The sequence below is a fragment of the Pundamilia nyererei genome, unplaced genomic scaffold (assembly GCF_000239375.1).
Source record: "Pundamilia nyererei isolate P.nyererei 1_Seehausen unplaced genomic scaffold, PunNye1.0 scaffold00128, whole genome shotgun sequence".
Classification (NCBI taxonomy): Eukaryota; Metazoa; Chordata; class Actinopteri; order Cichliformes; family Cichlidae; genus Pundamilia; species Pundamilia nyererei.
This window is the reverse complement of record NW_005187529.1, coordinates 827,799-840,666: the sequence shown is the minus strand read 5'-3', so window position 1 is coordinate 840,666 and position 12,868 is coordinate 827,799. Positions and strand designations below refer to the sequence as shown.

At 40.1% G+C, this 12,868-nt stretch overlaps 1 protein-coding gene across 1 annotated transcript in view; it reads left to right on the top strand.

Annotated features, from left to right (window-relative positions):
• Positions 1–12,868, top strand: part of LOC102195523 (CUB and sushi domain-containing protein 3-like) — a 230,622-nt gene that overhangs the window by 143,401 nt on the left and 74,353 nt on the right. Inside the window, exons 35-38 of the mRNA XM_005743207.1 lie at positions 5,974–6,098; positions 6,299–6,395; positions 7,229–7,333; positions 12,520–12,638. Of these exons, the coding sequence (XP_005743264.1) occupies positions 5,974–6,098; positions 6,299–6,395; positions 7,229–7,333; positions 12,520–12,638 (446 nt within the window). The remainder of the gene's footprint in view (positions 1–5,973; positions 6,099–6,298; positions 6,396–7,228; positions 7,334–12,519; positions 12,639–12,868) is intronic.

The window sequence follows — 12,868 nt, the reverse complement described above, 5'->3', positions numbered from 1 at the left end:
TTTTTTTTTTTTAAAAAGGAGAACACTAAGGTCGAATAGCTTAGAACTTTGTTTTACATCTTCTCTTTGAACAAGATAGAAATTTAGGAGTAGCATGGCCTTAAAAACCCAACAGTGAGATCTTAAGGGATCTTTAAGAGATCCAGCCTACGGCTCTTCAATGGGGTGTCACAGGGTCCCCGGGAAAAAGAATTGTAAATGTAAAATAATAAAATAAATATTCTTCTGTAGCAATAACAAAGTATAACATAAATTATTCTGTAGCAATTACACAAGAATATCCAGTAATGTCCCTGCCTACAATTAAACACATTCACTTACCGAAAATCGGGGCATCTGCTGTGGCAAATGGGTGCAAGCCTTTTACCACAAACTTAGTCACTGCTCGGTGACATTCGTCTATCCTGGCCTGAAAGGAGACGCTACCGGTAGACTGCAGCGACAACTGCCGGCGAGCGCCAGCCAGACTCTGTCTGTCTCTCTCATCATGGTCACCTAAATGCACAGTAATGGCAGGTTTTGTAATAAGGCAGATCATGCTAACATATGCACTGTTAGTTAGTTATTTACCTGCCGCATTAACGGGAGAGGACGTACAAACGTTACCGCTGCTGCTGGGTTGACATTCACGACTCCGGTGCGGAATTAAAAACACGACATTCATTTAAGGTTATCGTGTGTTTTGTGAGCAAATGCTTTTGCATATTCGTAGTGTTTCCTCCCTTAAATGAAATATCTACTTTGCAAGTATTGCAAGTTGCCCTGTTGTCATCCATTCTCGTAAAGTATAACCAAACTTTTGAGCGTCTGAGCTGCTTAGGTGCCGTGTGTCCTGCCAGGTAAATGACGCTCTGCAACGTGGTGACGTCATTCGGGGCGACTGGAATCGATAAGGGAAACGTTTGCAAAAATTCTCAACAAGAACCGGGTTTCGATACCCATCCCTAGTGGCAGCCCTAATATGTTATATGTTTCAAATTGCAGTATCAAAATGATGTGACAATGTGAAAGTGGTCATTTGCAGTGACAGATCTGCGGTGAATAGTCGCCTGAATCTGCGGCTCACCCTCATTTTCTACACCTTATAAAGAATTTCTAGTCACTGTTTAGCTGACCGACCCACAGTTGTACCACTTTGGTTCTCTCTGACAGCTTATGTTTTCTTAAATTGCAACAGGGAAAGGTCACAATGAAAAAAGCTCTAGTAAACCCACTCTATAGCCTTCCACTACTCGCTACCAAACTTGAGTGTTGAGTGTTGAGTTGTAGTGTTCTAGCGTAACAATAATATCTAGTTTGTAAAGTTGTTTTAAAAGACAGCAACTCTTGTTTCATATAAAAGATTTAAAGTTCAAAACCAGTGACAAACAGGGACAGAGAAATTCATAAATTTTTGAAAACCAGAAAATATAATTAACTAGCCATGATCCAACAGCCCTATTATTACAACAGCTCTTGGCGGCCTATGTAAGGTGGATGCGAACCATCTGCTGAAGGGACAGACATTTCTCCCTACATGGATGTTTGGCTAGCATGCACAAAACCATTTTACATGTAAATATACCTGCATGAATATGCATAGTCCATATTTGTGTACAGGATGATTTAGGTATGCTGTCAGCAAACACTGCTACCCATACCTGAAAGCGTGCAAAAGGACATGCAGTCAGTCTCACAAAGACACCCACATATCTGTCTTGGGGAGATCAAGGACTAAAGATGAAATGAGGTAAAATCTATTGAAGTCAGGCCTTGTGCCAGCCAGTAAATAGTACCAGCCGGTAAGTGCGAGAGATTTCCAGCCAGGGTTCATCCAAGTCCAGTGCCAAGTGGTAAGGGAATAGCAGTGGCACGCGCAGTTCCATTTTAAACATAGTGATTTTTATCTGGAGATTGAATCTGGCTGCAGCATCTCCCCCAGCGGCAGTGTACTCGTCCAGAATAATGGATATAGTTTCATGGAAGCCTAAAAAAAACCCGCACCATGCTCAATTACTCAAGCCCTCTTTATGTGATATGACGGCATCAGACACCGCTCTCTAGAAAGGTGTCCATGTTTCAGATGATATATTTAAATTTCCTCGTCCAGATGTGATTGACCTCGCTCGTCGTGCGGCTGTTGTATTTCTTTTGATTTTACACGTACAAAGCTGCTGAATGAGGGTTTTGCTGGTGAGTCTCTACAACGTCCTGTTGTGATTTAATTAGCCCCGCCTGAATGGATGCATAATGTTGGGGCAGACTTTGTTGAATTTTTATGTTGAGTAGTTGACTTGAATAAATAGATGTTTTTGTTTATCGCGCTGCAAGTTTAACTTGCAGCAGTAGACAGAGCTTCAAAAAAAATGCTAACCCTAACCCTTATGTCAGATCTTTTTCAGCTGTGTGTAGACTCCTATGTCCCCGTTAGATTGTGCAAATGACCGACTGCCTATTACAGGTTGAAGTAGAAGTGATAATGAAGTTAAACAGATGAGCATATTTGTCCACTGGCTTGTTTCCTGCACGAGTGACAGAATTGCAGCTTAGTCTCAAACACATACTTAATCACTTCTGACTGTAGAAAATCCTCATATTGCATAAGCTCACAGATTGCCATGATTCATGCTCGGTATGCCCACGCTATGGAATTCACTGTTGGCTTTTTCGAAGGTGTCAACAAGTAAACAGTGTCGTGCAGAGTTTGTTTTTAAACAGTGGATTCTTGTTTTGCAATAGCCTCCCAAGACCAATTAAAGTGTCTCAGTCTGGAAGTGTGAAGCAAAGCCAGGCCAGAGTGCATCTCTGGAGCAAAATGAGCTGCTCTTGAGGTTTCGCTACATTTAAAAGTTTACTTAACTTTCCACAATGAAATCGTAAATTACTGCCAGTTTATCTAATGGTGTGTTTCTATTACTTTAACGCTTTTGTCTTTTTTATTAATTTATAACTTTTACTCTTTGGGCCAAAAACACATCTGTGAGAATCGGAGAACAAATATTTTCTCCAGTCCTTTCTATCAGATTTAGCTATGGGAGGTGTGGTGAAAGACTGAGGATAGTAGTGTGGTAGATGAAGGTTGACTGTCAAATTGAGCATTTATTCCATGAAAAGAACAAGTAACAGGCAGTCCAGAAATGGTAAACAAAATCCACAAGGCACAAGAAAGCACAGGGGAAAACAATAGGGACAGGAGGGCTGGTAGGACGATTTGACAAAGGGCCAGGGGAGACGGGGACAATGAAAGCACAAAGTAATGAAGAAAGAGGAAACGGGAGGGGAACACAGCTGAAACTAATCTCAGAAAACCAGACAGAGCAAGTATATAAATACCAACCACAGTAGCCATGTGTTACCAAAATAAAACAGGAAGTAGCCAAACACTGGGACTTGGCACAAAAAGGCAGAACACAAGGGAATAATATATAGAACTAGGGAGCAAGAAGACAGCAAGGAAAAAAAAGATACATGAATATAAACCCAAAGAAAACCAAGAATCAAAGATTAACATAAGGAAAACTAAAAAGCCCCCAAAAAAAACAAAATCACTGGGTAAAAGCCCCAGGACCGACCCAGGACCATAACAAATTACATGGATTAGCAGCTTTGCAGCTTGACTAATATATTTAGCAAGCAGAGGTATCACTCAGTGTGACTATTGTATGCAGCATTAACGTGTCACATCAAGATGGATGAAAAATAGAGAATTCTGAAACTTGACAAAAGGTTGTTTCAACTGTGAAATGTATGCAACATTTAATGAAATGAATGTGTAATTTGTAAAAGTGCAAGAACCATTTAAGAATATGTTAAGCTATTATGTCACAGACATTACGTGATTAAAACATTTCCAATTATAAGCTCCTGTCACTTTCCTGCATATCAAACTGTGCAGTTTTATAGTGTAATATAATATATGGTCCCAACCTTTGTCTACCTACGCTAAGTCTAAAGCTTTCAGTCCTTTATTGCAGTCATATTTTCCAATTTCGCTTGACCAGTTGCATTTTCTCACAGGACCGAAATGAGTTTTGAAATTAGGCTTGTTCTCAAGGCGATGCTGTTCTTCTTGATGAATAACGAAGAAGAAGAAAAACAACCCACCGGATAACAAAGATGTTGAGAAGAAATTATTTTCTGTGCAGTATAGGCAGCATGAAACAATCTCTGCTTAGTTATCGCACAGCTCTTCAAACCTTCAAGGAGCTTTTGAGTGGTGCCAACAGGATATGACATTCTCACGGTGTTGCTATGGATGTTATGGGCATTGACCTTTATTTTTTTCATTTTTAGACAAAACAATTGCACAAACTCATATCCTACTTTCGTGCATGTATAGGAGATGACTGATTTCCATACCAAGTAGTCTGCACATGATGTGCTTTAGCAGAAGAAGCTATACCTGTGGTAGCGAGTATATACAGTAAGTGTGATGACTCCGCTCTGTGACTGCTGAGAGATGCAGTACAGAATTCATTGTCTCTAATGTGTCACTCAGTATAAAAAGCAACAAAGCAGTCACTTTGGCACCGTTCTCCAAGTGTCTTTCAGATGGTAGATATCACCTGTAAAATGCTGATAACTTTGAACTTGTGACTGTACTTTCTTGATAGCTAAAGTGATATTTTTTTTCTCTTTCTCCATCAGCCACTTTAGTGTTTATTGCAAAGGGAGACTATTGTTTTTTCCCCTTGTTTTCCATGTCTCCTCTTGTCACTTTCATTGTATCTGCCATCGGCTGATGGATATCAAAAATAGTGATTATCATTGACCTGCATGGGGGTAAACCCTTGTCCTTGACAAAAAGTATCAGTCTCTTCTTTGTGAGAACACTGTGAACTACTCTGCTGAATGTCCTCTTAGACTGACAGCTATGTTTATTGTCCCATGCTGCAGAGAAACACACAAATGGTTGGTAACCTTCAACATCAGAGGACTGATAAAGAAATTACTTTGTTGGTTGTATTAAACAAAACAGAAGGTCTGTGATTCTTTTCACTTACCATTTTCTTCATATCTTTAGTCAGCTGGTTTGAATACACTGCTTAATTTTTAGACAAGGTATCGACAGTAATGTTGAAATATATGCCGTGACTTAAGTTGACTCGTTCTTTGCTACTGGTGACAGCAGAACAATCGTTCCCAGGAGAGAAAACATAGAGGGATACAGGGATAAAATATAAACCACTTTACACTTCTCCCTGATGATAAGGTGTCATAACACTTTATCACAACAGCACAATATCCTACAGGTTATTGCAGGTTTCTGTATTAGTCAGCAGAACTTTATTTCAATAGAAAGGGACTGCTTCTCATTGTAAGCCAGAATTACTGCATAGAATAGTCCCGGTTGAATACTGGGGCCACTGGCACTCGTCTCGAAACGGTACTTGGACATATCGTCACGATTTGGTGGTGGTTGTTGTTTGAGTTATAATAAGCTTTATCGCACTCCTTGACAATTTCAGCACATCATACTCAGAGCGTCAATTCATCTGAGAGCTCAGAGGGTTGATAAATAAATGACTGGAGGCATTGGCAGCAACAGGGCATGCTCAGAATAGCATTCACAATTGAAAGATTTGATTTGTATGGCCTGTGAGAGATTAAATTACACATCAGGGTTAAACTGTTTACTTCTGTGTATCGCATGAGATAAGTCTATGGCTCCATGCTACGGTCCACTGAGTTTGATGATTAGCATGTCGTGTGTATAAGAATGGCATAAAATAGAGTAGATTTACATTATCATGGCTCACTATGTTACGGGTGCCTCATCTTTCCTTTGTATCAATAGAATTTCATCAGCTGAAGGGATTTTTCCATTTGCTCATTTAACATCCATCTATTAATGATCAGTTAGGAGTTTTAAAAGTGTGAGAGCCGGATATTTTTGCTGCTGTGACCCATATTGGTCCACTTTTGATTTTTAGGTGCATACGTGACTTCAGTTAGCCCGAACTCAGTTTTTGCATATGCTTTCCTTTTTTCTAGTTCCCTGTGGTGGAGTCTTAACTGAACGCAAGGGTACTATCCTCTCTCCCGGATATCCAGATCCATATGCCAACTATTTGAACTGTGCCTGGAAAATCTCTGTTCCTGAGGGAGCCGGCATCCAGGTGAGAAGACAGATGCAGATCTTAGCAGAGTCATGTTTGATGAAAGATTAAGAGATTCTTTTTTGAGGGGTGGATTTATTACTGATACATACAAGTTAGCCATTTCCCAACTCGTGCTTTTTTCCTTTTTTTTCCTTTGGAAATTTGTTAAGGTTTCATACTTATTAAACTTTTTGTATTACGTTATGTTTCCCTTTCAGATTCAGGTCGTGACCTTTGCCACAGAACACAACTGGGATTCGCTGGATTTTTTTGATGGCGTTGATGGTAACGCCCCAAGGCTTGGTAGCTACTCAGGTAAATGTTATACATCTAAATTTTAGTTGTCAGCTCCCACTTGATTTTCAATCAGGTGTCACAAGATCCCAGCAAGAGACAGATGCGGTGATCGAGCTGATGACATTTGAGAATGCTGTCAAAAAAACGATAAAAAAGGAGAAAAAAAGAACCGCTTGCTCTGTCACAGCGTCCTGGCCTTTGCAGTTGAGAGCTTTATAATGTAACCCCTGTTTCATTTTACATTCGTAGTGTTGCCTTCGGGTTTACATTATTAGAAACGGTGTGTTTGTCACTCAGTAACCTATAAGAAACAGGTCATCACGTCACTTCAGATGCTCAATTCTGGAATACGAGCGGCTGGTTTAACATAATGACTTCAGCCTTGATACGGAGATCTCCTTTAGGAAAAAGACACTCTCTGAAAAGTGAAACAGCCCCACAGTGCAGAACTAACTGCAGTGTGAAAAGGGTCAGGCATTTTAAATGGCTAGCAATCATGTTTAGGTTTGGCTAAATTGATAAAGATGATTATAATCACAAGCCAAAGTCTCACCGCAAATTCCCAAAGACACGGGGAACAGAGAAAATGTTCCCTGAGCTCAGCGTAGCTGCACATACAGATTATTTTGCAGTGAATTTGAATTGTAGACCATTCCTCTTCCTCGATGTGATTTTATGCATCTGACTTCTGTGACTAAAGAGCTAGAGGAGATGTACTGAGCATGATTTTCTTAAACTGTGTAACAGAAAGCAGTGCAGAGTTAAATACTTTGCACACGTTCACATGCTTTTGGTAGGCTTAAATCCAGAAAGTGAAGTACACAGGCTCTTTTGTATATTTTATGATTCAGGTACAACAATTCCCCAACTGCTGAACAGCACATCCAACAACCTGTACCTGACCTTCCAGTCTGACATCAGTGTATCTGCCGCCGGCTTCCACTTGGAGTACACAGGTATGAGGAGAGACGGCTCGTCTGCCTGCCTGTCACTTTGTCTGTTGTCTTTCTGTGTCCATCTGCCACTGACTTCCAGCTGCTGCACAAGGGTATAAGGAATAAGAGGGACAGCTGGTGTGGATGGCACAGTTGGAGCTATAAAAAATGGTGTGAAATGGAGAGTAAGTGAGTGGGCAAAGCTTTTTCTTCCTCATTATCTTTTCTAATTTTCAGGCTTTGTATCCGCTTTTCTGGTATGGTAGTTTGGTATTCCCGAGTGGCTTCTTTTTTAAATTCCCCCCATAGCTTCAACTTACTGGACCCACATCCTTTTTTTTTCATTCATTTAAGGACTAAGTTTCCTTATCTCTCAGTGGACTGTTCACTTCCAGGCATATTTGCTAAAGAGCATGCTAAACATTTACTGTGCATCAGAATTGAAGGAGTGTAGCGTGCCCCAATGGAGTGCCTGATTTACTCCCATTTAAAAATTGCACATCTCAAAGAAAAAGCTCTGTCCTTGATCCATGCAGCTTTTCTTTAATTCACTTACACTGCAGGCACCGTTCTTTGTCTCTTCTAATGTCCTTTTCTCTTAGTTAAATTTTAAGCTGGCGTGTATTCTCTTGTTTGCTCTTCACGTTTGTCTTCCTGCTGGTTTTTTACTAACCACTCATTGGCTGATACGAGACTGTGGGCAGACCCACTCATTGTCTGTGATGCACATTTGTGGCAGTGTGGAAAGACCGGGAAGACTTCCTAATGCTTCCTAATGATTGATTAAAATAGGACGATATGGAAATGTCAAAAACAGAAACGACGGCCAACGCTTTAACACATCCAGCCTTGAATTTTTTTACACATACATAACAGCTAAAGAGTCACACTTTTTTTTGAGTGAGCTCAGTTCAAACTGTCACTTTCTGCAAATTTGTTGGAAAACAAGAAAAATCACTGCTGTCACCGTGTGTGTCCTTGCTGTCAGTTGTGTCAGTCTGTGAGCGTCATGCCACTGTTGAGAACGACTTCACAGTCATGTATCTCACAGTAGGTGCTTCGTTCTTCTTGTTTGGAGCCACTCTGTACTCATGTCTCTCAGTGCGCTCTTTCCTTTCTGCACTTCCACGCCATGTCACACCACCCCCACTACCTCTACCTACCGCTGAGAATCACAATCAGCTCTTTGCTCTGTGTCTGTTGCCACTGCTGCCCTTGTAAAGTATACTCCCTGATTCTTTGTGCAAACAACGCTTCAGTTTATCTCCTCTCTGCTTTCTTCTCTTGCTATTTGTTACTTTTCCTGCTACTTTTCCTATCTGCAAAAAAAAAGAAAAAGAAAAAAAATGGGATGTGCGATTAATCCATGTAGCTTCCCTATGGAGCCACTCGTGAAGTATTGCAGTTTTTTCACTTTCTGATATTTTATCCTACATATAGCAGATTTCAGAGTCTAATTTATTTGGTCACATTAGCTATTACATTAATCCTCTTCTGACCTGTAGTTAGATGCATCTACACTGGTTGGCTTGAAATAGTCATTTATATTTCACGCACTTGAGTTTCTGGTTCCCAATTAATGCTCTGAAAGCTCAGTGGAGGGGGTAGAAAACAGCAACAGCGATTGGTACACACCCAGCCAACTAACCATCTGTTTTAAAATGTTTCCTTTGGGTGATTGTTGCAGTCCACTGAGACCAGTCATAGAAATTCTTTATACCACCCGCCAGTACAACATCTTAAAAGAAAAACGTTTAAGCAGCTCTCCTAAGGCCAACAGAATGCTATAGCTGAAAACATAATTGCAGTGTTTGCACATGCTGTATAGCAGCTTGCATCCCAAATCAAGTCTACCAAAGTTTGGCTTATTGTCACTGCTACGTGGAATAACTGTGACACCACACTGAATCAATTGTTTGACAGCTCAGAAAGGCACTCTTTCTTTGACATGGTCTTAAGATCTTTCCAGACTTTCTTCAGTCACACCAAGAAAATATAGCAGTGTCAAGTCTATGGTTACTACCTGTAATCTCCCCGATAAGTACTTCCACATTTTTCCTTATGAATTACATCTATCACGGCTAAGCCCTGCAGCATTGTTAAAGATTAAGAGCAGAAATGACCAGGTTACTACTCATTCACATTTTCTTACTACACTATTTTTCAGTACTATGCTGTATGATGACCTAGAAAAAGTGACACTACTAGTGTATGTAAAATGCACATCTGTTAGCATTTGCTACTAAACTATAAGCTTACTATTTGCATTCTGGTTCAAGGTCACTTGTATTAATAGCATCATCTGCGCATACACAGATTACATCTATTCACATATAGACTTGGCTTTAGATTTTTTTATCAAGTCAGTCCTGGCATGCAGCACAGCTGTGTACTAGTTTTAATGTGTCTTATTTGATCTAACCCAACATCGTATAGAGTACAATTCAAAAATTTGAGTCTGTCCAAACTTTTGACTGGTGCTGTAACTCTGTAAGAAAATATTGCAAGAACACAGTCTTACATATTTTTGCTCACAATAAACAGGTAACTATATCTTGTTGCATAACAGGTGTCATTGTGACGCATGTATAATCTCAAGAGATCTGTTGATTGTTCATTTAACGCACTCACTTCCTCTGCACATAGTGTGTTAATACTAAATACATTCATGCACTGTGTCATTTTGATACTTTAATGTCTTGATTAAGTTAATTGTGCAAAGCAATTACAGTGGCTGGTTTATTATATTGATAAAAGTCGTCATATTTAAAAATTAGTGGCAGGATTAGGGATGGAAATCTGATGAATGACATAAAAATGTCACAGTGTCGTAATTGATATTGTGCCTCACACTTTGTTAATGTCTGTTTATAAAAAAGAAAAACTGAGACGATCTACCTTAAGTTGTTTTACTGCTCTCCCACCCACAGGTGGAAACCACCACCTGCCACACTTTATCTCCTCCGCATCTTAAACTTGGAGTCGCCTGAGCTGTGAGCAGTGTGTATCCGCAGTATATTGCCTCGTAAAAATGAGCCGTTGCATTTGCATATATACCTTTGCAAAGAAACTTTTTTCTCCACAGTAGGCTCTTCTATATTGTCTGACCTGCATGTTTTCCTGCCTCATCTTTCAGGTAGCTTTTATTGTCCTTGCATTTTTTATTTTCTTTTTTTTTGTCTCGAACCTCCTCCTACTGTTTGGAATACTAAACAGCTGTGTTGTTTTGCAGGTCGAGTTTAATTTTTAAAAAATAAATATTGAACTGATCGAATTTATGTAAAAGCACAAGAGCAGAAACTCTCGGCTAGTGTGCACCACTGGTTAGTAACTGATGACACACATGATTGAAATTGCTTTGCCTGGATGCATTCGGCAGGGTCTTGTGTTTGATAAGGATAGCACTGCTTCAAGACATGGGTGCACACGCAGAAACAGGTGGCCGTTCCAAAATGTGATTCCTGACGGCTTGAGCGGAAAACATCACAAGGTGGCAGGAACCTGGACCGTAGTGTTAGCAGACGCACACGTTTAACCTGACCTAAGATCTGGTGCTCCACCTCTGGCTTTGGGAACTGTTCTCTGATTTTTCAGGGTCATTTTTCCTGAACCTGGGCATTTTGTATTATTACAGGGTTTGACAACCTTTTAATATTTTCATTGTTTGAAGTGAACAGTGCAAATTTCACAAAAAACTGCAAGAGACAGGCCGATTATTCCTTATCACGAGTACACATGACAATTTTAGAGCTGCATTGTGCTTTAATCTCAAAATTACCTTCTGGCAGCCTGATTTTTTAGCAGCAACTGCTCCGCTCTTGTGAATTGTGTCATCAAATCTCCTTGAAATTAATTAAACATTTCTAAGTCGAAGAATTTGTCAAAGTATTGCTCTTATTTATACCCACATATGACAGAACTTCACAGCTTCAAAGCATCCACCCACTCACCCTGTACAGTAGCTCGTCTCTTGTTGAATTGTTCTATCTCCAGCTGCTTTCACGTTGCTTCCTGCTCTGCGTCTCTTGGGTTACCGTCTCCTCCCACTCAAATATCCTCTCTAACTTTCAGTAGATGTTGAGTGGAGTGACCACTCCTGCTAGTCGCCTTTAAATAGTTCTGAATCTTTTGTGGGCACTTCCCCTACCATGTTTGTGTTCATCCACCCACTGACTTGTTTGGACAAGTTAACTCTTTGAGTGGGCTTGAATGCGAGTGCTTGTGAAATGCTTGTGTTTGCCTGCAACATTGTTGGGGATGCTGTATTTGTCTAAACTATTCCGCTCCCTGTGGCCTGCTTACAAATTATAGATTACGAAGGAAACCTAATAAAACCATCTAGATTTGTATTTGGGTTATTATGAAGGTAACTATCTCCTGTTTTTCGTCGGCCTATTTTTGTGTTGTTTGATGCATCGAAAAACAATGTTTGACAGACGACTGGTGCGATTTGAAAAATGTTTAAGAGGAGGATGTCTCCAGTGCTGCCTTTCATTGAATAACAGCATTTTATGCCTCAAAGTAATGATGTAAAATGTTTTCTCCTCTGCCTGTCAATATATTTTAGTCACTTCTTAGATAAATGAAATTGCAACCTGACTATATTTCTTGTCTTTTTTTCTTTCTTTTATTTGTAAAAAGCAGGCTTTGAGCAGGCTCAAATTTCCTTAAAATGTCCTACATTAATATAGTCCATATAGCTGGCATCACCATTGCTTTTAAGCCATTAAAACACAATATCTAGCCTTTCAAGCCTTTCACTACCTGGCAAGTGGCACTGTAATCATTTCTTTCCAATGGGCTCAATGCGTCTGTCAAGTAATACTTCAGGGATTGCTTTGTAATTTCACAGTGATTGCTTCAGATCACAGTCAGAAGGATTTTGCGATTACAGCCACGAGTAGAATAGCTTCATAGCTTGCCCCACTTTCTAAACGTTATGATGAAGGGAAAGAGAGACAAAGAGTCGGCGTGGTGGTGGTGGTGGTGGGGGGGGGTTGCTCAATTAATATGCGATTACAAGCACATTAAAATGAGGAATTTTATAATTATGTCAAAAAGGTTGGTTTTAATTAAATTATTCCTTCCCTCTATAGGTACTGGTTGATTAAATGTAAATATTTACTCCAAATATATATGGAGGAGTTTCTTTGATATGCAGAAGAATGATTGCTGTCCACACTTGTGTGTTGTGACTCTGTCCTAAGCAATAGGTTTGGATTCGTGTCCAGAGCCGCTGCCTCCCAGTAATGGCCGAAAAGTTGGAGATCGTTACACTGTGGGTGACATGGTTTCCTTCCAATGTGATCAAGGCTTTTCACTACAGGTAGGTGGAAATATGAAGTGCAGATCTGCAGCTCTCTTAGTGAAAAATATTGACTTGCCCAAATGAGTGACATTTTCATGGGGATTCTCTAAAGGATGAATGTTTTAAAACAGAGGAATCAAGTCCTTTTGATGAGTGTGTGTGTGTGTGTGTGTGTGTGTGTGTGTGTGTGTGTGTGTGTGTGTGTGTGTGTGTGTGGGTGGGTGGGTGTGCAGTTGGGTGCATGCACA